Genomic DNA, 22,285 nt, shown 5'->3' with positions numbered 1-22,285 from the left:
GCAATTTCCTAGCGGGGGCCCGGGTCCCCGCTATCCCGGTCGGCGCGCGACGGAAGGTCGTAGCGTGCCAGCGGATCCCACGCTCCCACATAAGGCCCTCGTTTCCCGTCTCGCCTCATATACCTCCGTGTACGATGGCCAAACGGGCCAAACACTGGAGGGAGTCGCTCCAGCGTCGGCCGCTCCCTCAGCGGAGGGGAAAACCGTACTTCTGAGGGAAGGGGAGACAAGTGAGCAGGGCTACTCGATCCAGCAGGCGAACACGGCCCCGCACGGGGGGACAACGTGGCCACCCCGGCGTAGCTAGTGGGCATCCGCTGGCACCCGCCCGCAGTACCTAACCCGGCTCCTCCCTGCGAAGCTTCTTCCCGAGGGTCCACGCCGCCGAATTGGCGAGGGCTACGACCGGTGCGCTCACCGGTCGGCGAGGCTGGATGACTGCGTCCGGATGACCTCGGAGTGGCGGCAGACTCCAGACACAGGAGGGCATGGTGCCGACCGTCGCAATTAGGGCACAATTGTGGCTGTGGACAGACGCTCGCCGTGTGCGGCCCAAAACAAAAAAAGCACCATCGCCGCTGGGCAACGATGTTGCGTCTACCCCTGATGCGCGTCGACCGGAACCTCGGACAGGCGGCTACGTCGTGCCCGCTCTCATGACAGAAGGCACACCGTGGGCCTCCCACCGCTGCCATGAGCGCAGTCAGTCGTTGAGACGGCCCCCTCTTATCCCCTCCCCCTCCCCTCTGAGCAACCGAAACGGCGTGGCCGGAAGCCGGCACACGCGACCCAGAGGAGGAGGGTGGTGGCATAATCTCGTGTCTGCGACTTTCGGCTTCTAAAAATGCCAGCAGATTGGCCAGGGTAGGCAGTTCGTCCCTACCTGCGTTGTCCTGCTGCTCGAAGCGAGTGAGCACCTCAACCGGCAGCCTACCTGCAACAATATAAAAGAGCAGATATGACCATTGGTCTACTGGTAGACCCAGATTGCCCAAGGCCTTAGTGGCCACCGTAACTGGATTCAGTACCTCGGTTCTGATATCGGACGCCCGAGAAAGTTTGGGTATCGCAAACAGCCTGGCCAGCTGAGCGTCTACCAACCGTCGTTGATTTTGATATCGGTCGAATAGGATCTGGCGTGCGACCGCATAATTGTCGTTGGTGATAGGCAAGTGTGCCACCAATTCACCAGGTTCACCTCGCAGAGCACCCCGAAGCTGAGCCATCTTATAAGAGGCAGTCAAGTCCGACCGACCATGGACCAGGCTGTCAAACAAATTTATAAAGCCGACCCACTCGTTCAGATCACCGTGGAAGATCGGCAGGTCGATGGAGGGGAGGCGTGATATGACGCCTGACGAAGTTCCCGAACCTCCATTACCACCGGAAGGCGACTGCTTCTTAATATCGGCCACCCGTTGCAGAATGGCATCAGCGTACTCCTGACACTGGTCCACGTCAAGACCGATGGCATGGATCACCTCCTTCTCCACTTCGGACCCCAAAGCAACGAGGTCAGACAACCGATCGTACACTACCTCCAACCGTTCGTGCACCTGAGACGCCCTATCGAGCAATGCCGCATCCCTATCCGTTCTGTCAACCAAAGCATGAGCTGATGCGAACCATCGGAGCTCACTAGTCACCTTCCCGCGAATGTAGGACACCGACATGTTACTTGCAGTTTACAACCAGAACAAAAAAAAATCAAAAAAAAATTCAAAAAAAAATCAAAAAAAAAATCAAAAAAAAATCAAAATAAAAATTCAAAACAAAAACAAAGGAATTATTTAAAGGAGTGTACGAGTGAGCCCACCAAAATATTCCTACTCCTAAGTATTTAGGTAACCTAGACCTCACCACTGTACCAAGGACACCCCAACAATAAGAACAAACTTAAAATTAAAAGTTATAAGATAGAAAATTGCTGATACCAGGTTTTGAGTTGTAACTAAACTCAAGCGCACCTGGCCTCTAGACTATAACTAGAAGCTAGTCACCAAACAGGACCCAATCAACAATTTACTATCACAAAGTATTCACACCGTTCAACGGGTAAGTCAAATAACAAAATTAAAATTAAAAATTAATTATATGATAGCAAATTGCTGATAAAAATTTGTGAATTAATTTTCAAACACTGATGGCCTCAGGACTATACCAAAGCCAGTCACCAAGCAGGGCCCACAGTCAGCAATCCACTACCACAAATTCAAACAAGTAATTTAAATTTAGAACAAATTAAAACAAATAACAAAAAATATATATAATAGCAAATTGCTGGTATAAGTTTTGAAATGACACTCATACACCGTTGGCCTCTGGACTATAACTAAGCTAGTCTCCAAACAGGGCCCAACCAGCAATCTACTACTACAAGTTCAACAAGTACTCCAGTTATATTCAATTACAAATGTGTTGCAGCTCAATTATACTAAAATATAAGTAGGAAGTGAGCTACAATCATACACAAATTAATAATAAATTATAAACCCAAACTGTAATAACATTCAGATTGTTACACACAATTATGCTTAAATAGATGTGGTAATCTACTGCTATGATGAGCAGAATTAACATAAATCTGTAGTAATAGTATGAAAATAGCTGACCACTGTAGCAGCTGTGTGCTAGGTCATAAACTCAGCCAGCACAGCTGTCCAACTCACGTACAATTAGTCAGCTATGCGCAGTGGAAGCTAATAAATCAGTCTTACTATTACTAACTATTACTACTCACTAATTTTCTTAACCAGGTGGATAGAAACACACTAAACGACCTGACCTAGGTCAGCAGAATGATAGTTTAAACAGAACCGAACCCTATGCCTACACTACTTCTGCTGACTAGTAACAAAATTAAGTGAGGTTAGACGTAAAAATTTTTACAATTCGTGGTAATTACTATAGATTTCACAAATCTAACCACGCTCTGCTACCAGAAAATGTTCGATTCGAACCCAGCGACCTCGTGGCAGCCTAGGGCTACGGAAACCAGCACGAGGTGCGCGTCGAACATGTGCCGCGATTCGCGGCGCCGTATTTACTATTTTAACAAAATATCATGCAATCACTCACCGGAACCGATGCCTTCGTCTTCTCACGCCGTATCACTTAGGGAGAAGGGTATGGGGCAGGAATGGATAAGGATTAGCGATGATACACAACTTTAGCGTAGACCGTCAATATACAGGTACCGTCCCGTTCGAGAAGCAAGACAAAGTGACAGATGTCAAATCGCGACGGCACCGTCAAATCGCGACCCGTGTTGCCGTGGTAAGAATTCAAAAACTAACGGATTGGTTTCGAACAACTATCCTATATGTTATCCTTCTAAAAAACTTCTAGACCAATCGGTTTTAGTAATATCGATTATCACTGATTATATTATTGATTCGTACAAATTGAATTTCGTAATAGTAAATCGATTTAATAAAAAAACCACGATATGAATTTGAGCATAAAATTAAATACCCATCGGCAATGCCAGGTGCGTTACTCAAGCGTAAGCTTTGAGTCATGAGGTCGAATTTTAAAGGTTTTTAAATAGCGGAAATTTTTGGGAGTGAGGATTGTTGGTGGCCCGGAAGCTAGCTTCTTCACGAAACTCAGAGGGCTGATGTTGTGATAGCTAATTGCTACTTACTGCTACTCGTCCCTTTGAGCAAGCAATGCCAGGGCTCTGAAATTGCGATACTTTAAAACAAATATTTTTTTGTATGAAAACTAGAGACATCTTGTAGCGGATGCCTCTAAACTTATATATTGCTTATAGTTATGACATTTAATTATATATAACTAAACACAGAAAAAAATATATAATAAATCATACAAGTCTTTGTTTGTTATAGACAAATTAATTAAGTTTTAGCAATTTGTGGTTTCTGAAAATTTACAAAATCCTTCATTAAAAATCAAATATAGGATAGATAATATGTTACTGCCATCTACAGGAGCAATGAGAAACTAATCGAAGCGAAGCCATCTAGTGGCCGACGCCCGTAAACATTTTAGTTGAGTGCTTGAGTTGCTTATCTATAACTAATTTATATGTATTATCTATGTGCCATGCTTCGGATTAGAAACAGGAAGGAATATGTCATATACGCATGCGAGTTGATAAATTGGCAAGAACCATTTTTTATTACTGTTACGCCGGTAAGAGTAACCCGGGTGGGGTTACTCTTACCGGACTCTAAGACTCTGAAACCTATAAATATACTGTAACACAGGTAAGAGTAACGCCATCTATGGCCAAATAGTCAAACGAATATCGAAAGATCTAGTAGCATCTAGAACGCTCGAAAAGTACAACGCCATCTATTGTCAGATTGCAGAAACACACAATACTCGACTTTTGTGGAATATTCTCGACGATTTTTGGGATTTCATCTCGACTATAAAAGCGTTGCAGATATGGCACGCAGTAAGTTAGTAATCGGAAGCTCGAAGCGAAACAGCGAACGGATCACCTGAAGCGAAGCGGAACAAGCGAATATAATTTCAAAGTGTTTGTGAAGTGTTATAAGTATTGAATACAGTTTAAATTTATACTTCGGTGGAATTTTATTTATCCCGAACCCGAGCGCGTAACATTACTTTTAAGAGCAAACAAAACATAACAGTCGAGAGACCGTTTTGCAAAAAATATTCTATTAATGCAACGGGATGAGTATACTCGTATACATTAAGCCTAAATTATCCAAATTTCAAACAAACCTCGAGAGTAGTCTCTGTGAAAACAACTTAACATGTAGATCCACCGTATACACAACCCATACATATTTATGTCTTTTATCACGCGTTGCTCGAGAGATGTATTGTTTTTTTTTTATAATGTGATGGTATGTAAACTTGTTTACGGTTTTCGGTTAAGTTTAATAAGGGCTTTCCACAATTGTCCGCTTCGAATTGTGGACGCATCACTGCTTCTTGACAGGAAAAAGCCAAAACGGTAGTGGTACATACTTGGGCGGTTTTACAATATGCCCTGCCGCTAATGCTGATGCCAGTTGGCGGTACGTTAGTATTGCTACGCCGGTAAGAGTAACGCCATATATCGCCGAATAGTCGAACGAATATCGAAGGACCTAGAAGCGCCTAGAACGCTCGAGAAGTACAACGCCATCTATTGACAGATAGCGGAAACTACTACTAGAGATGTGTGGAATATTCTCGACAATTCTAGCGATGAGGTATCGGCTATAAAAGCGCTGTAGAGATGGCACGCACTCAGTCAGTAATTGGAACTACTTGAAGCGAAACAGCGAACGGATCACCCGAAGCGAAGCAGACCAAGCGAATGGAGAGTTTTAAAGTGTTTGTTGAGTGTTTTAAAGTGTTTAAGTGTTTTAAGTGTTGAATACGGTTTTTAAGTTGTACTTTGGTGTTTTTTTTTTTATCCCGAACCCCAGCGCATAACAATAGATATAATTAGGGAATACTGCTGCCCACCTACTCAGCCAACGGGGCATTGAAGTCGTCATCGTCCTTGACATGTCCTTTTAAGTCCTCTCGATCCACTCTCAGTGCTTTAAGGTACACTTACTTGCCTGTTTATGCAAATAATATTAAAGCCGTAAGGCACCTGCGCCCTTTATCTCACGTTTCTCTGTGAGAGTTTAAATGTAGTTACTTATTCGAACCACCTTATAAACAGTACCCCAAGCACCGGTCACCGTTCTTGTCGCACTCGTAAGATATATATTTTTTCCTACCTGATCGCTGGTAGCCTAAAGGGCTAATTCAGATTCGCGCAGACAGGTAGTTAAGCACGCGGGCTCAACCTGAGAATATTTACCAACATCAGCCTAGCAAAAGCGGTGCTTCGCAGAATCTACCACCGGATTATAATCGCGACTCACTGAGAACATCCGACGAGAAACTCACTGGGCACATCATATAGCCATGAGTAACTGAGCAATAAAAAAGAGTTTTTCAAAGAATATTTATCACAAATACCGGTAGAATTGGAGCACTAAAAACTCAGGTTGTAAATAAAACGAATGTTTGAATACACAATACAACAAGTACGAATGTAGCGTGAGAGTGAGCTTGATGTGAGCCCTGAAAGATTAGAGTCTCAACAGGCAAAATTTCGTGTTGTAACCGCTCGATTGGCACGAACAGAACGGTACGAAGCATAAGCTTTAGCGAGTGTTGTTTTTATTAAAGCTTTTATTAGCCTGATATGTCATTTTTGGGTGGAAGATTTTTGGTTAAGTGACTTCAAAATGTTCGATTATCATGAAAATTCGCACAAGTATAAAAAATTCATATCTTCGCTCTAAAATCCTTATCAGTATCAAATCAATGAATTCCTCAGAGCACTCCGCATTGAACATACGGTATAAAGCACAGAGAGAACCGAGGTTCCTTCGTAGATCCAGGGTAAAAAAAACAGAAGAAATTAAAAGTTAGCTACGTTTGCAATTTCAACTCGAGAGGCTAGAACGCTGAGGCCTAACAATAAGTAAAACTTTTATGGGATTTCTTTAATTGAAATACTTATCGTAATGCAAGCTCACTAGAGGACAAGCCAGCCCTAATAATAATTAGTAGTAATTATGCTGAGATATTAAACTACTTTCCGTTAATTATGTCGTCTCGAATACCTCCCGGTCTGCGCGTAGTTGGAATAGCCCATTAGGCTGGGTTCACACGGCATCGTTCCGCACGTATTATTTTTATTTTTAATTGCTTAGATTGGTGGACGAGCTCACAGCCCACCTGGTGTTAAGTGGTTACTGGAAACCATAGACATCGACAACGCAAATGTGTCACCTACCTTGAGATAATATAAGTTCTAAGGTCTCAGTATGGCTACAACGGCTGCCCCACCCTTCAAACCGAAACGCATTACTGCTTCACATCAGAAATAGGCGGGTGGTGGTAACTACCCGTGCGGACTCACAAGAGGTCCTACCGCCAGTAATTACGGAAATTACAATTTTACGGGTTTGATTTTTACTACATGATGTTATTCCTTCAACGTGGAAGTCAATCGTGAACATTTATTTGTTAAGTACGTATTACATTAGAAAAATTGGTACCCGCCTGAGATTCGAACACCGGTGCATCGCTCAACACGTATGCACCGGACGTCTTATCCTTTATGCCACGACGACTTCAAATTCGTTAATTTAACGTACAATCACCCGAGTGTTCATACGATCATACGGTAGATTTTCATTCGTGTAAAAACGAATCTTCGCAGGCTTCATACAGTTGTCACACACTCTGTCTCGTTCACATAGTATCGCGTGAACGAGACAGAGCTATACTATTTGCCACTGCAAGCCGCCAGCCTAAGGCTACTAACGATTGGGTAGGAAAGGAAAAAAAAAGTCGCCTTAAAATCTGATACCGTTACCATTTTAATACAATTATCTTTTTACTATTACTTAGATTAAAAGCTGATTATGCACTAAAAGCTACAATTAGTACAAATGGCTATAGATAGTTCTTATTTTGTCGAATGGATTTTTCTTATTTCTGAATGCAAGTGAAAATCTAAGCGTTTTAATTTTATAGGAAAAGTATAATGGACAGTAAATATCGGAAGATATAGTTATAAGTATGGAATAGGTATCACTGTTATACCTATTTATATCGGTTCAAAGGAGTTCGGCTCGAAGGTTCCGAAAGCCGATATGCATTACATTTGAATCTTCAACCTCATATTTCAAGGAGAGCAGCGGAATTTGTGTAAAGAATTTCATGGACTCAGGAAACAACTTAACATCAGGGTGACGGTAAATTACGCATCTGGTGCGGACTGGTGCCAAAATAACCAGCGATTTGCTACATTCGCATTCACTAGTCCTGTGAAGGCTCTTTCAAGGAATAGAGAGAGAACGAGAGACCGAGAGAGAGAGAGAGAGCGAGAGACCGCGAGAGAGCGAGCAAGAGAGAGAGCAAGAGAGAGAGCGAGAGAGAAAGGAAGAGAGAGAGCGAGAGAGAGAGCAAGAGAGAGAGCGCGAGAGAAAGCAAGAGAGAGAGCGAGAGAGAGAGCAAGAGAGAGAGCGCGAGAGTAAGCAAGAGAGAGAGAGCGAGAGAGAGAGAGCAAGAGAGAGAGCGAGAGAGAATTCTTAATTGTACACAAAAAAAATAAAGAATGCGAAATATTAAATACAACAAAAAATGTACAATAATCCAAGCCATTAAGTCTAGCGTTTGGTAATGTGGTGGTAAACCGATACAAAAGTAGTTCTTCCACCGAACGGGTGATACTGCTCGGTAGTCCAATGGTCTAAATGTTGTTGTTCGGAACTTGTATATACGCAAGCTTGTCTTGAAAATATCCTAAGCGAGATTCAGGCATCTGACGAATATGTTGTATACCTACCTAGAGTGATGATTACGGTCACAATACTAATAATAAAATTTTGCTTATATCACAATTCATGTATTTTTCTGCAGTCAATCTAATCTACGTTTTATTATTTTAATTGTAGGTACTGAACTATGCCAATTTGTCAAATCAGCTTAGCGTGTAGCCCGACATAATAAATTGTTTGCATTTTAAACATTAGTAAAACATGGTACTTATAAAATAGCGTACTTATTAAATTACTGTTGAAATTGATTTTTACATAGCATTTAGAAACTTTACTTCGGGTTCTTTGTACTTTTATTATAAAAAAACCCGTCTAAAACGTGTTGATCGTACAAAATAAATAAAGCGTATGGGATGGTCGGATAAAATTGACCAATAAATAAATCCCTTGATGACTTTTAAATAAACATAAAATAAAGCAGAAAAATAAACAATAAAGTCATCAACATAAACATGCATTTTAGCACATCCGTAGCTCGCACACACTGCAACAAAGGGGCTCTGTACAATCCACGATTTGGCAATCTTCCTGAATTCACCGGCTCCCATTCATAATTGTTGATTTGTTGTGTTCGTTCGTTTCCCGTTAGTGGAACAATAGGTGTGCAGGCGAAGTTCCTGTATAATTTTTTGAAGGGATTTTATGACATGGTAACTAAGACCTTTAAGTCATGTCTTATTTTAATTTATATTGTTATTTTTAAGGACTGAAAAGAAATGAAGATGATTAACTTGAGACAATAATCAACTGGGATGAAATTAAATGAAATAGGATGAGATGATAAGGGATGAAATATAATCTCAGTAAAATGGTGGTCATTTACTGAGATTTTTTCAGTGGACTCTTTGGAGGATACCGAGAAGTTACGTCCAGCGGCTTTGTTTCATTTTCTCACATTTGTGCACTTTAACACAGGTACTCAATAGTTAGTAAACCACCGTTATTACACATTTAAACATGAAGAAACATTATATAGACAAGATAAAACAAATCACACAACTTCACTCCTCGCGTGTCCTGTATTTGTGTTTGCTACAAAACAGTATGGTTTTTACCTTCTTGACATTTGATGTCAAATTTCGAGAATTTGTTTAAGCTATTATAAAATGCTTTTAGAGCTTTCGCGTCATAAACGTCGAAGACTAAGAAACATCCATAAGAAAAACTGCGACTAATATTCAAAAATAAGTTTGGCGAAGAACAGTGTATGCAGTTAAATAAAAACAGATGATGCACATGCCCACAGAGTTTCTCGCCGGATCTTTTCAATGGGTCGCGATTCCGAACCCATGGTAGACTCTGCCGAGCACTGTTCTTGCTAGGTTCTTAGCAAATTCTCTCCTGAGCCCTTGAGAAGCTGGAATAGCCCCTCAGTCTACCAGCGATTATGTAGGGGAATAAACAGATGATGCAGTAAGATCGGGTGAGATGTAAAGTACTGAAGCCGAACAAGGGATAAGGAACCAAAGGAGGATTGTTTTTAAAGAAAGAGCTACTTTTCTTTTTCTTCTTACTCCCAAACAATGAATACTTGGGTAAATCATCACAGACTAAAACCAAATTTTGTTTTTTTTAGTTTTTTTTATTGCCTTTGTAGGCAGACGGGCATACGGCCCACCTGATGGTGAGTGGTTACCTTCGCCCATGGACTTCAGCAATGCCAGGGGCAGAGCCAAGCCGCTGCCTATAGCTTAATACTCTCCACAAGCCTCATTTGAAGAAGGACATGTCATAGCGCTCGGGAAACACCGTGGAGGGGAGCTCATTCCATAGCCGGATGGTACGTGGCAAAAAAGATCTCTGGAAACGCACTGTGGATGACCGCAGTGGCTCCAGGTAGTATGGATGAACTCTACTCCGGTGGCGGGCGGTGCGATGGTAAAAACGAGATGCCGGTATCATCTCGAACAATTCCTCAGAGCACTCCCCATGGAACATACGGTACAAAATACAGAGGGAACCGAAGACCCTCCGCAGACCCAGAGGCTCCAAACGATCCGAATTTTCCTTGTATGGAATTTACTTTATCGCAAAAATGAATTCTTGACGTAGAAACTTAGAAATAGCGAATGGGACATTCATATCATCTCATAATCGAGTTTGTTTGAGTCACGACAGGTCAACCAGACCAGTCAGAGACCTCAATTTCTAGAAGCTCAAAGTTGTCCTAGAGCATGTAAGATTCGAAACTTTCCAATTTCTTACTTTCCTTTTTTACTTATTCAATAAAACAAACCAAAAATAAGCTAAAATTTTATATAAGGCAATTTTTCATCGCTCGTTCCGATGGGAAAGCTCCCCTGTGCTTTCACAATGGGATTGAAAAGCCCTTCAGGCGTTAGAAAGCTTCCTCTTTGTTTAAAGCAACGATCCCGAGGGAGCCACTAAACAGGCTTAGCGTTTGGACCTTTCTTCAGGAATCTTTATTGTAATTTAATTTCGAAGACTTTTCGATGCGATCAGGGTTTTATTGAAAAAGAAAAAGAAAGAATCGACAAATCTTGTCTTATCTTATCGACGAACAATTTAAGCAATCTTTGCTTTTACCCTTCATACCTTCGATGAACAATAGTAACTATAGTAAAAACAGTTACTATTGTTGATCGAAGCTTCATACAGGTAAGCATTAGCCCGGAACGAAGAAGGGCGTTTAGATGGTGGTAAGGCCCGCTCGGATAGATCCCGGCTTCTACCACGTAGTAATCATACATATGTTCCGTTTTTAAGGATGGGGCCGCTCATAGTACAGTCAGACCTTTGTAAAACTTTTCTTCACGAACGAGGGGGATCACAATTAGGAGGGATGTATGTTTGCGCATCATCGAGAGCGATTCTATGTATCTATCTATCTATCAGCCCACATACGTCCACTGCTGGTCACAGTAATCCCCCAAGCCTCGCTAAAACAATCGGTCCTGCGCTGCTTGCATCCAGCGGATCCACGTGAATCTCAATTGTCGGTCCACCTTATGAAAAGCCCACCCTCGTCTCCTGGTGTGCGGCCGCCATTCGAGAACTTTTCGGCCCCAGCGGCATCAGAGCCCTTAAAATATTGAAATCAATGTACTTATTAGACAAAACTGTAATGTGTGAAACGTTTATAAATCTCTTCGAAATAGATGTAGAGAGAGAGAGAGAGAGAGAGAGAGAGAGAGAGATAAATAAGATTAACAAAAATGTTCATGTTTCAGAGTTTTGGGTATTAGGTTGTGCGTTGATCTCCTCGCGCGACTTTTCATTAATGCACCTTTTTTTTATTTATTGCCTTTGTAGGCAGACGAGAATACGACCCATCTGATGGTAAGTGGTTACCGTCGCTCATGAACGTCAGCAATGCCAGGGGCAGAGCCAATCCGCTGCTTACCATTAAGTACTCTCCGCAAGCCTCGTTTGAAGAAGGACATGTCATAGCGCTCGGAAAATACCGTGGAGGGGAGAGTTCATGCCAAAGCCGGATGGTACGTGGCAAGAAAGATCTTTGGAAACGCACTGTCGATGAACGCAGCGGTTCCAGATAATATGGATTAACTCTGCTCCGATGACTTTGAGTTTGTTAATCAAATTCGTAAAGAAAAATATTTTCCTTCCTTCTTCTTTTTCTTCTTCGTCGCTTTCTTCATTACTGAAGGTCGTGTCCCTGAAAGTTGACCGTGGCCTGTCTCGTGAGCAGTTTCCACCTCGTCCGGTCCTCAGCTTCTCGAATGGCGGTTGCGACATTTCCTTTCCTAGTCTATACATATAAATAAAATTAGAGTGTCCGTTTGTAATATTGAAATAACCGCTTTTTACTACATGCATATGAATTTATATATGGTACATACACCAAAATGACATTTTTTACAATTTTTGTCTGTCTGTCTGTCTGTTTGTGCCGGCTAATCTCTGGAACGGCTGGACCGATTTTGATGAGACTTTCACTAATAGGTAGCTGATGATATAAGGAGTAACTTAGGTTACTTTTTTTTAGACTAGCTTCGCCCCGCGGCGTCACCCGCATTTATAGGACATAAAATTCATTTTACAGTTTCTCTCTGTTTTTTAGACCCCATGTTGCAAACGATCGAGTTGAATGGACGTCTCGGCCCACGACTAAGGGATGAATAAAATTGAAGGTTCCAATACGAAAGATTCAAAACGTGTATTCAGTATCTTACCCTTTGCGTGTGTACTCTGCGATTTTAAGTCCCTTCTAGGTTTAATATTTCTGAGTTTGTTGAGCTTTTCATTTTGAAGACTTAAATATAATAAATACATCTTCTGGAAAAATACTTAAAGATACGCAATGATGCATAGTAATTAAACATATTTCAGGATTGAGTTAATGACTTTAGACTCCGGTTTATTGTGTAACACTTTACTCGGAAATTGGAGCTATCATCATTTGACCATTAACCAAATCGATTCTATTTAAAGACTTATTTTTTCCTTTAATTTTCTGACACGTTAATTGAACAACACAGATTACTATTTCTAATCACTCGCATTATATTCCGGTTTGAAGAATGATACTTGGATGATATACCTAAATAACTATATCAGTTTGATTTGTTACTAAAATCAATATTGTATATTAAATTCGAATTTATGCATAAGATACTAACTCTGGCATTGATTCTGTAATTTTAGGCAAAATGCGTTTTTGGCGTTACAACGTGTTATACTATCCCGCGTATTTTGAAAGGTGGGATAGCTTTATGCGATACAATTTATACTCGGCCTAATACGTAACAATTGAATGGCGGGATTCATGTGGAATCACGTCGTGATGTTCGCTAACAAACAGTAGCTCGACTGATGAAATAAAAAAAATGAATAGTCTACATAAATATTTGCTCATCCAGGTAGACAATTCTAGACTAGGTTCGAGCCACAAATACCTATTTCCGTGTCAAACGCCCACTGTAGTATGCTTCAGTGCGCTCGTGAGCTAGACCTGACAGGTTCACTTAATAGTGAAGTGCTCAAAGTGCATCCAATGATTTATCGATATAATTATAGCTTATTATAATTTGCGTAATTACTGGTGGTAGGACGTCTTGTGAACCCACACGAGTAGGTACCACCGTCCTGCCTATTTCTGCCGTGAAGCAGTAATGCGTTTCGGTTTTTTTTCTACCTATGCTGAGCCTTCAGAGGCTATATCAGCGTTACCTTAGCGTGTAGGTGAGCTTTCGGAGCTTAAACCAGAGGTTTTGCTAACACTAGCCCTAGCAAGAGCAGTGCTTTGAAGAATCTACCACCGGATCGGAACCGCGACCCACTCCGAAGATCGGCGAGAAACTCAGTGGGCTGTCTATGGATTAATTTACTCGCCAAGCCCTTCGTCGCAAGCGACGTTGAAGATATCTATGGGCTCCAGTAACCATTTAACACCAGGTGGGCTGTGAGCTCGTCCACCCATCTAAGCAATAAAAAAAAAGACGCACGAAGTCAATGGTCTCGCGAGAGCTTAGGCTGCACCTAACCCAAACATCAGCCCGCTGAGCTTCTCGCTGGATCTTCTCAGCGGGTCGCGATTCCGATCCGATAGCAGATTCATTCGCGAAGTAGCTACTCTTGAGTTATTAGGTCTCCTTCGGAGGCGCTCGGGTAGCTATTAGCAAATCCCACCCCTCCTGGCTGAGCCCTTGTTCGCCCTCTGGCTCTGGTAAAACTGGAAAGGCCTCCAGACCAACAATAATCTCTCTAACATAAAAAAGGCTTAGGCTGCGTCCAGTAGCTGTCGTGAATTTACTAAAACGTGACGCTTTAGGTAAATTGTCTTCTCCTTCTTGGCTTCGGAAACGACTACACACTGTTTTAGAACTACATAGTTTTAGAACAAACACGAAACACATAGGTGTACCGAATGGTTAGTGGTACCTAAACATTTCGCATTAGGATTTCAGTGTTTCCCGTATCTGAAAACTGGAGTGCGTAACTTTTAATTAGTCGTAGATTATAATCAAAGTAAAACAATATTTATGGATGTTCCGCTGTTTAATAGTTTTCTCTTGGAATTTGCTAACTGTGTACGTAACGTCCAGGTTCGGACATGGACATTCGCATGACAATATTGATGCAATTTTATGGTTCTAGGGCGGTATGGTCTAAATTTTTTTGTTGTTGCTGGTTTTTTCCAAATCGAAACGGCTTCGTGGGAGAAACAGCGAAGACTGTGCAGTCCACTTGAGGAGATTGCTTCATATCTTGGCAACACCGACTTAAGAATTGGAGAAATAGCTGGAACACTACCATTGCGGATGCATGACCGTGAAATGGGAGCTCTAACTCGAAGTGTATAAGCTTTTTTTTTTTTATTGCTGAGATGTGTGGACGAGCTCACAGCCCACCTGGTGTTAAGCGGTTACTGGAGCCCATTGTCATCTACAACGTAAATGCGCCACCCATGTTGAGATATAAGTTTTAAGGTCTCAGTATAGTTACAACGGCTGCTCCACCCTTCAAGCCGAAACGCATTACTACTTCACGACAAAATAGGTGGGGTGGTGGTACCTACCCGTGCGAACTCACATGAGGTCCTACCACCAGTAGCTCAGTTATTTGTGTCTTCTAACATATAAGAAGTTTAATACATTCGTTGTTTGCTACCGTGCATTTTATCAACTGCATTTGTGACTCAATATAAACCAATGTCCAGCAGTGGACGACTGTGGGCTGATAGTGATGATAATGATGATGATGAGCCTCGCTTTCATGTGAAAAGCTCTAGGTCAAACACTAAGCACAGAATACAATTATCTTCTTATTAGATAAAGTCTAAACCGTTTGATGGACATTATTTTTTAACAACGACGCATGGTCACCTGTCAGTTTAAACAATTAGAGGATCCCTCGTGATGACGGAATGTTTTACGTATGACGCACCTTCAAACACACCCTAAACTATCATAAAGTGAATTGGATAATATTTACTCGGTCACTTAAAACCTTTTCCAACTCAACGTAATACTTTGACAGAGAACAGTACAAAATGACATTGACACATGATCAACATTGACATTTGAAACGAGAGATCGAAAAATTCGTATAATCGAGAAGTGAATTTGATTGTGCCATGTCTTTCTTATTAGGCGTGATTGACATGAGTCAAAATGGTTTGTGTAATGTACACAAATAACTGTATGTTCCATGGGGAGTGTTTTGAAGAATTGTTCAAGATGATCCCCTCCATCTTCTTTTTACCATCGTACCACCCGCCACCGGAACAGGCTTCATCTATACTGTTTGAAACCGTTGCGTTCATTGAAAGTGCGTTTCCAGAGATCTTTTTGCCAGATACCATCCTGATCCGGTCATTGTTCTCATCGAACCCGTCGCTTGCGACGAAGGGCTCGACAATTAAATTAACCCACAGACACAGCCCACTGAGTTTCGCGCCGGATTTTCTGAGTGGATGGCGTTTCCGATCCTGTGGTAGATTCTGCGAAACACGGCTCTTGCGAAGGTTTGTGTTCGCAACGTCGTCAAGTTTGAGCCCCGTGAGCTCACTTACTAGTTAAGGTTATACTGAAATGGCCTTGAGGCTATCAGATTAGGTAGAAAAAAAAAACATCCTGACTGACGTGAAGGGGACTGAATTCCCTTCCACGTTGCTTACTGTGCGCTACGACATGTCCTTTTTGAACGAGGCTTGTGGAGAGTATTCAGCGGTAGACAGCAGCTTGGCTGTGATCCTGGCATTGCTAACATCCATGAGTGACAGCAACCAATCACCATCAGATAGGCCGAACGCTCGTCTCCATACAATAACCAATGCGGATCTTGCTTTCAGTGAGCCTGCTCTAAGCTCTCTCTCCCATTCTTCTCAACAGAATTAACGATTGTAATAATGAGTCATCGGCTCTTTTTAGTATTCATTTAAAGTTATCACTGCGTAACGGGCCCATATAGGCCCGCCACGGTACTTTCAGCTGGTGAAGACAAAGAAAACTATGTCCCTGTTGCTGGTGTATTGGTCTATTTAAAAATCCCACACCGACAACCGTATACTATAAATTGTATGCAGTATGATTTCGTAAAGTTATAGCATTTTCACCTACCTTAGTGCTGGTGGGTCGAGGACGACCTCCCACGCAAAGGTATAAATATCGTTGGAGGCGCATTTCGACTCGCTGTGACACCAGATAAAGGTTTATGATTTTACTTACCGCAGCCAAGGTGTTAAATACCGCATTGTACCGTTTCCGAAAGCTATATTACAGTGACGATTTAAAAAATCATTAAAGCGGTTTCACTGTTTTGGGAAAATGTATTAAAAATATCGACAATCGCCCTAGCACGTCTCTAGTCCGCTCAATCAGATGGTTCGGCCCGATGGCCACTCGAACTGAATTACGGGACCGATATTCAATCGATTATTTGCGCGAGGTGCGAATGAATTTATCGAAAACGGTTTTTTCAGTAGCCTACGCGGTGCTCCGACATATTTCTCTTACGGTTCAACTGGCATTAATATCAGAGTACACAGAAAGACGCACGCCGCAAACTCAATGACGCCATCTTCTTTGAGATGTTGAAGTCTTAGTTGGATTCGACCTCCAGATTTTTTTTTATTGCTGGGATGCGTGGACGAGTTCACATCTGGTGTTAAGTGGTTACCGGAGCCCATAGACATCTACAATGCAAATGTCTCCACCCACCTTGAGATATGAGTTCTAAGGTCTCAGTATAGTTACAACGGCTGCCCCACTTTTCATACCGAAACGCATTACTGTTTCACGGCTGAAGTAAGCAGGGTGATAGTACCTACCCGTGCGGACTCACAAGAGATCCTACCACCAGTAAGATTGTCCTAATATTGCAATAAAAAATGTGTAAATTAAGTAATATGAGGAGTATTCTTCCTAAATTCCTCTACTAATATCAATTTATTTTCGTGAACATAGAACATAACTTACTGGGGCTTAATGTGTTCCTTTAAAAACAAATCCTCCAGAAAGTTCTTTGAAAATGCTGTACAAAAGTCCAATAACGTAGATTTACGGCAATTCACTACGGCGAGTCCCTTATGAAGCCAAGGGCACGCGGTATGAAGATAAAGTTACATTTGCGGTACACTCAACAGACTGTCATTAATGGACACCTCTGTTAAGTAATTCCTTAGTTCTTTCATTTCATTTAGATGGAAAAACTAGATGGAAACGCTAACGAAAGAGGGAAAGTATAAAAAAAAACGAGAGTAAAAATGTACGCCCAATTTTTTTTATAATTAAATAATTATAGAAAACAAATATATATTATGAAGGTAGTTTATTTAGGAATTCTGTAGGTAGTACGAGGTACAAAAATTCAGTGACCTTTAAATTTTTTTGTACATTACGATACAGTCCAATAAAAATTAGAAGAGATACCAGGCCGGTACGTGTTTCACGGTTTTATAAATGTTAGAAATTGTGTGGGTAGTTAGTACAGAGTACAAAAGTTCAATCACCTTTCGCGTATTTCAATGAAAAATAACTTCGCGAGCAAATAGAAAATTTAATATTGCTTCGAATGTAGGTGTCATTGTTATTTTCCATTGAAGGCTTACATGCCACTTGATAATTGTGTTTGCTTTATAACATCAAAGTCAGACAAATAAGATCGCTGCTGTTCCCAACGGGTTCGACGAGAACAATGACCGGTGCTTGAGGTACCTAAAAGCACCGTTAGTGGATCGGGAGGATCCCAAATGACATGTTTGGGGCGACCTCGACTAATTTCCATTCTGTCCCAGGATCGGGAATGTAGTTACCGGCGGCCACGATGAGAGGGTTCTCATGTCGTGCCGCTTTATCGAAGTAGCGCATTGACGCCGACTGTAGATATTTACTGATGGACTCTAAGTCCAGGTCGTCATGGAGGTAGACGTTCCTGACGAACCACAGAGCTCCGACGGCTATCCTGGAAAAACGGGATTGAATGATTTGGAGTGATTTTAAGTTAGTGCGGGCCGCGTGAGCGAACACTACACTTGCATAGGTCATGACGGGGCATATGCAAGTTTTGTAGAGTGTCACCTTATTTCTAAGGGACAGTTGACTTCGCCTGCATATCATCGGGTAGAGGCGTCCTGGTATGAAGGCGGCACGGTCGCGTACCGTCTTTATGTGGGGGCGGAATGTCATCCCTCTGTCGAGGGTGACGCCTAAGTATTTGACCTTCGGGGCCCACGGTATAGGTTGGTGGTACATCATGAGAAATCACAGAGGAATTCAACTCAAATTTGAATGCAGTTGGAACAGCGCCCCTAGCGGCAAACATAGGCAAACGTTCCAGCGTTAACTTTTACGCTATCGAGAACGTTAAAAAACTCACGTTAAGCACACACGTGTTCTCCTTACACGTGGACAAAGTGGAAGAAAACGTTTTCTTTGCTTTCCGCTTTGAACTAATCTTGACCTTTCAAAGTCAGAGCTTAAAATGATGAAAAAGAATATCTTAAATAACTATCCACAGCAATCTCTCAGGAAACCTTTTACTCTAAGCGATTTCATGTAAAATTTATTTATTTTCTTGGAAATTTACGTCCGCCTTTACCTACCAATTCGTTTTATATATTAACAAGACAATTTTATCCGCAGCAAATAATTAATATTTACCTCTATTACTTGAATGAAATATTCTGAACAAAATTAATTATACGAGGGAAAAGTTTTGAATCTCGTCAAAAAGGTGGCTATTTCCATGTCCGATCGAGATTTGGGAGATCGTGTTGTGACGTCACTTTTAAAATGGTTTTTGCTAAACACAATATCTGTCTGTATTCTGTCAGGTTCCAATATGTCGTTCAAAACGACTTACAACAAGAATTAGACTGTGTGACTTTTTATTATAGCGTATGTAAGTTATTATAACACTGTGAGTTCCTGATCATACATCACCATCATAGATATATCACTTTTTATTTTTTTTATCGCTTAGATGGTTGAACGAGCTCATATCCCACCTGGTGTTAAGTGGTTACTGGAGCCCATAGACATCCACAACGCAAATGCGCCACCCACCCTGAGATATAAGTTCTAAGGTCTCAAGTATAGTAACAACGGCTGCCCCACCCTTCAAACCGAAACGCATTACTGCTTCACGGCAGAAATAGGTAGGGCGGTGGTACCTACCCGCGCGGACTCACAAGAGGTCCTACCACCAGTAAAAAATCACGATAGAAATAGACAGGCTATTTCTATCGCGAAGCTGTAATGAACTCATAACACAGGCGGGTCATAAATTTCACAGTCCAACCTCATTGCTCAAGATGACTATGACATTCACGTCCTCTTGATGTCTATGGGCTTTAATAGCTAGTTAACAATAGACAAGGTATGAGTTTACAGATCTAGAGCGATAAAAGAACCAGTCAAATGGTAGCCGAATCTTTGTCGACATACTAAATCGGGTATCGAAAATCGAATCATTATCGAACGGAATTCGGCGGTGCTAATTGCAAGTATTCCTAAAATTTACCGTGGCAAACAAAGCCGGCTGCTGATTGGCTGCAAATTTCGCGCCGGACGTGCTGATTGGCGGTCTCGTTTCGCTCTTTTGTGTCAGTCATTCAAATGATTTTGTTGATTCGTAATTTTCAATTCACGGAACCGGTGCGTTTTAGAATAGCCGCCTGATTTACGTAACCGAACTTCGGGAAGTGGGAAAATACTTTTTCGACAATGATTGATGACGGGGATTTCGCTTCGGTCTGTGAGAGTTCGAAAACTTTTGCCAATTCACACACACACAACACAGGTTTCATCAAAATACCTATGTACATACCTACATAATATGTGTGCGACTTTCAAATGTTGGTTGCCCACGTATTTGTTGGCAGATTTCGTAGTATTTACGCGGTATATTCACAATATGCGTTACTTTATTCTATTTTCAGTACCAATTAAAATTCTTTGTGATACTTTTTTGTACATAAATTATTTATATGTCATTTTATCGAGAAAATGATATACATATTCGCAAATTATCGGAATACATAACAAATGTTTACGGGCGCCTTCCACGATGAAGGAATAACATAATAATATGTAGTTTAATAAAAATCAAACCCGTAAAAAGGAGGAAAAAAAGAAAAAAAATAATAATAATACGATCTATTGGCTTTCGCTTTGGAAAACAGATAAATGAGCTAATTAGATTGAGAGGTTGAGATGTTAAGATATAGTTTTTTTAATATAGCTTGATACCCGTGACAGTCGGAGTAGAGTCGATCGCGTCAGTTTATCTTCCACCGGATAAGATCGTTCTAAGCAGTGATATCGAGGCGCTGCTCAGCATGGGGAGCTCTGTCATTCTGGCAGGCGACCTAAATTGTAAACACATCAGGTGGAACTCACACACCACAACCCCGAATGGCAGGCGGCTTGACGCGTTAGTCGATGATCACGCCTTCGATATCGTCGCTCCGCTAACCCCGACTCACTACCCGCTAAATATCGCGCATCGCCCGGATATACTCGACATAGCGTTATTAAAAAACGTAACTCTGCGCTTACACTCGATCGAAGTAGTTTCAGAGTTAGATTCAGACCACCGTCCCGTCGTTATGAAACTCGGTCGCGCTCCCGATTCCGTTCCCGTCACGAGGACTGTGGTGGATTGGCACACGCTGGGCATCAGCCTGGCTGAATCTGATCCACCATCGCTCCCGTTTAACCCGGACTCTACCCCGTCTTCTCAGGATACCGCTGAAGCCATAGACATCTTAACGTCACACATCACCTCGACATTAGATAGATCATCGAAACAAGTTGTAGCGGAGGACTTCCTTCACCGCTTCAAATTGTCCGACGATATTAGGGAACTCTTTAGAGCTAAGAACGCCTCGATACGCGCCTACGACAGGTATCCTACCGCGGAAAATCGAATTCGAATGCGTGCCCTACAACGCGACGTAAAGTCTCGCATCGCCGAAGTCCGAGATGCCAGATGGTCTGATTTCTTAGAAGGACTCGCGCCCTCCCAAAGGTCTTACTACCGCTTAGCTCGTACTCTCAAATCGGATACGGTAGTAACTATGCCCCCCCTCGTAGGCCCCTCAGGCCGACTCGCGGCGTTCGATGATGACGAAAAAGCAGAGCTGCTGGCCGATACATTGCAAACCCAGTGCACGCCCAGCACTCAATCCGTGGACCCTGTTCATGTAGAATTAGTAGACAGTGAGGTAGAACGCAGAACCTCCTTGCCACCATCGGATGCGTTACCACCCGTCACTCCGATAGAAGTTAAAGACTTGATCAAAGACCTACGTCCTCGCAAGGCTCCCGGTTCCGACGGTATATCTAACCGCGTTATTAAACTTCTACCCGTCCAACTCATCGTGATGTTGGCATCTATTTTCAATGCCGCTATGGCGAACTGTATCTTTCCCGCGGTGTGGAAAGAAGCGGACGTTATCGGCATACATAAACCCGGTAAACCAAAAAATCATCCGACGAGCTACCGCCCGATTAGCCTCCTCATGTCTCTAGGCAAACTGTATGAGCGTCTGCTCTACAAACGCCTCAGAGACTTCGTCTCATCCAAGGGCATTCTCATCGATGAACAATTCGGATTCCGTACAAATCACTCATGTGTTCAACAGGTGCACCGCCTCACGGAGCACATTCTTGTGGGGCTTAATCGACCAAAACCGTTATACACGGGAGCTCTCTTCTTCGACGTCGCAAAAGCGTTCGACAAAGTCTGGCACAACGGTTTGATTTTCAAACTATTCAACATGGGCGTGCCGGATAGTCTCGTGCTCATCATACGGGACTTCTTGTCGAACCGCTCTTTTCGATATCGAGTCGAGGGAACCCGCTCCTCCCCACGACCTCTCACAGCTGGAGTCCCGCAAGGCTCTGTCCTCTCACCCCTCCTATTTAGCTTATTTGTTAACGATATTCCCCGGTCGCCGCCGACCCACTTAGCTTTATTCGCCGACGACACGACTGTTTACTATTTCAGTAGAAACAAGT

General features: G+C 42.3%; 2 protein-coding genes across 2 annotated transcripts in view; one reads left to right on the top strand and one right to left on the bottom strand.

Annotated features, from left to right (window-relative positions):
- The window catches only part of LOC114243351 (EGF like, fibronectin type III and laminin G domains protein pikachurin), a 145,854-nt gene that overhangs the window by 10,488 nt on the left and 113,081 nt on the right, over positions 1–22,285 (top strand). The window lies entirely within an intron of this gene.
- LOC149499683 (uncharacterized) lies at positions 9–1,673 on the bottom strand. The gene has a single exon (XM_089738952.1). The coding sequence runs from the start codon at positions 1,671–1,673 to the stop codon at positions 9–11; it is 1,665 nt and encodes a 554-aa protein (XP_089595078.1).

Source organism: Bombyx mandarina, chromosome 28 (genome assembly GCF_030267445.1).
Source record: "Bombyx mandarina strain Sakado chromosome 28, ASM3026744v2".
In the NCBI taxonomy this organism is placed as follows: Eukaryota; Metazoa; Arthropoda; class Insecta; order Lepidoptera; family Bombycidae; genus Bombyx; species Bombyx mandarina.
The sequence above is the reverse complement of the archived record's forward strand: the minus strand, read 5'-3'. Positions and strand labels throughout refer to the sequence as shown.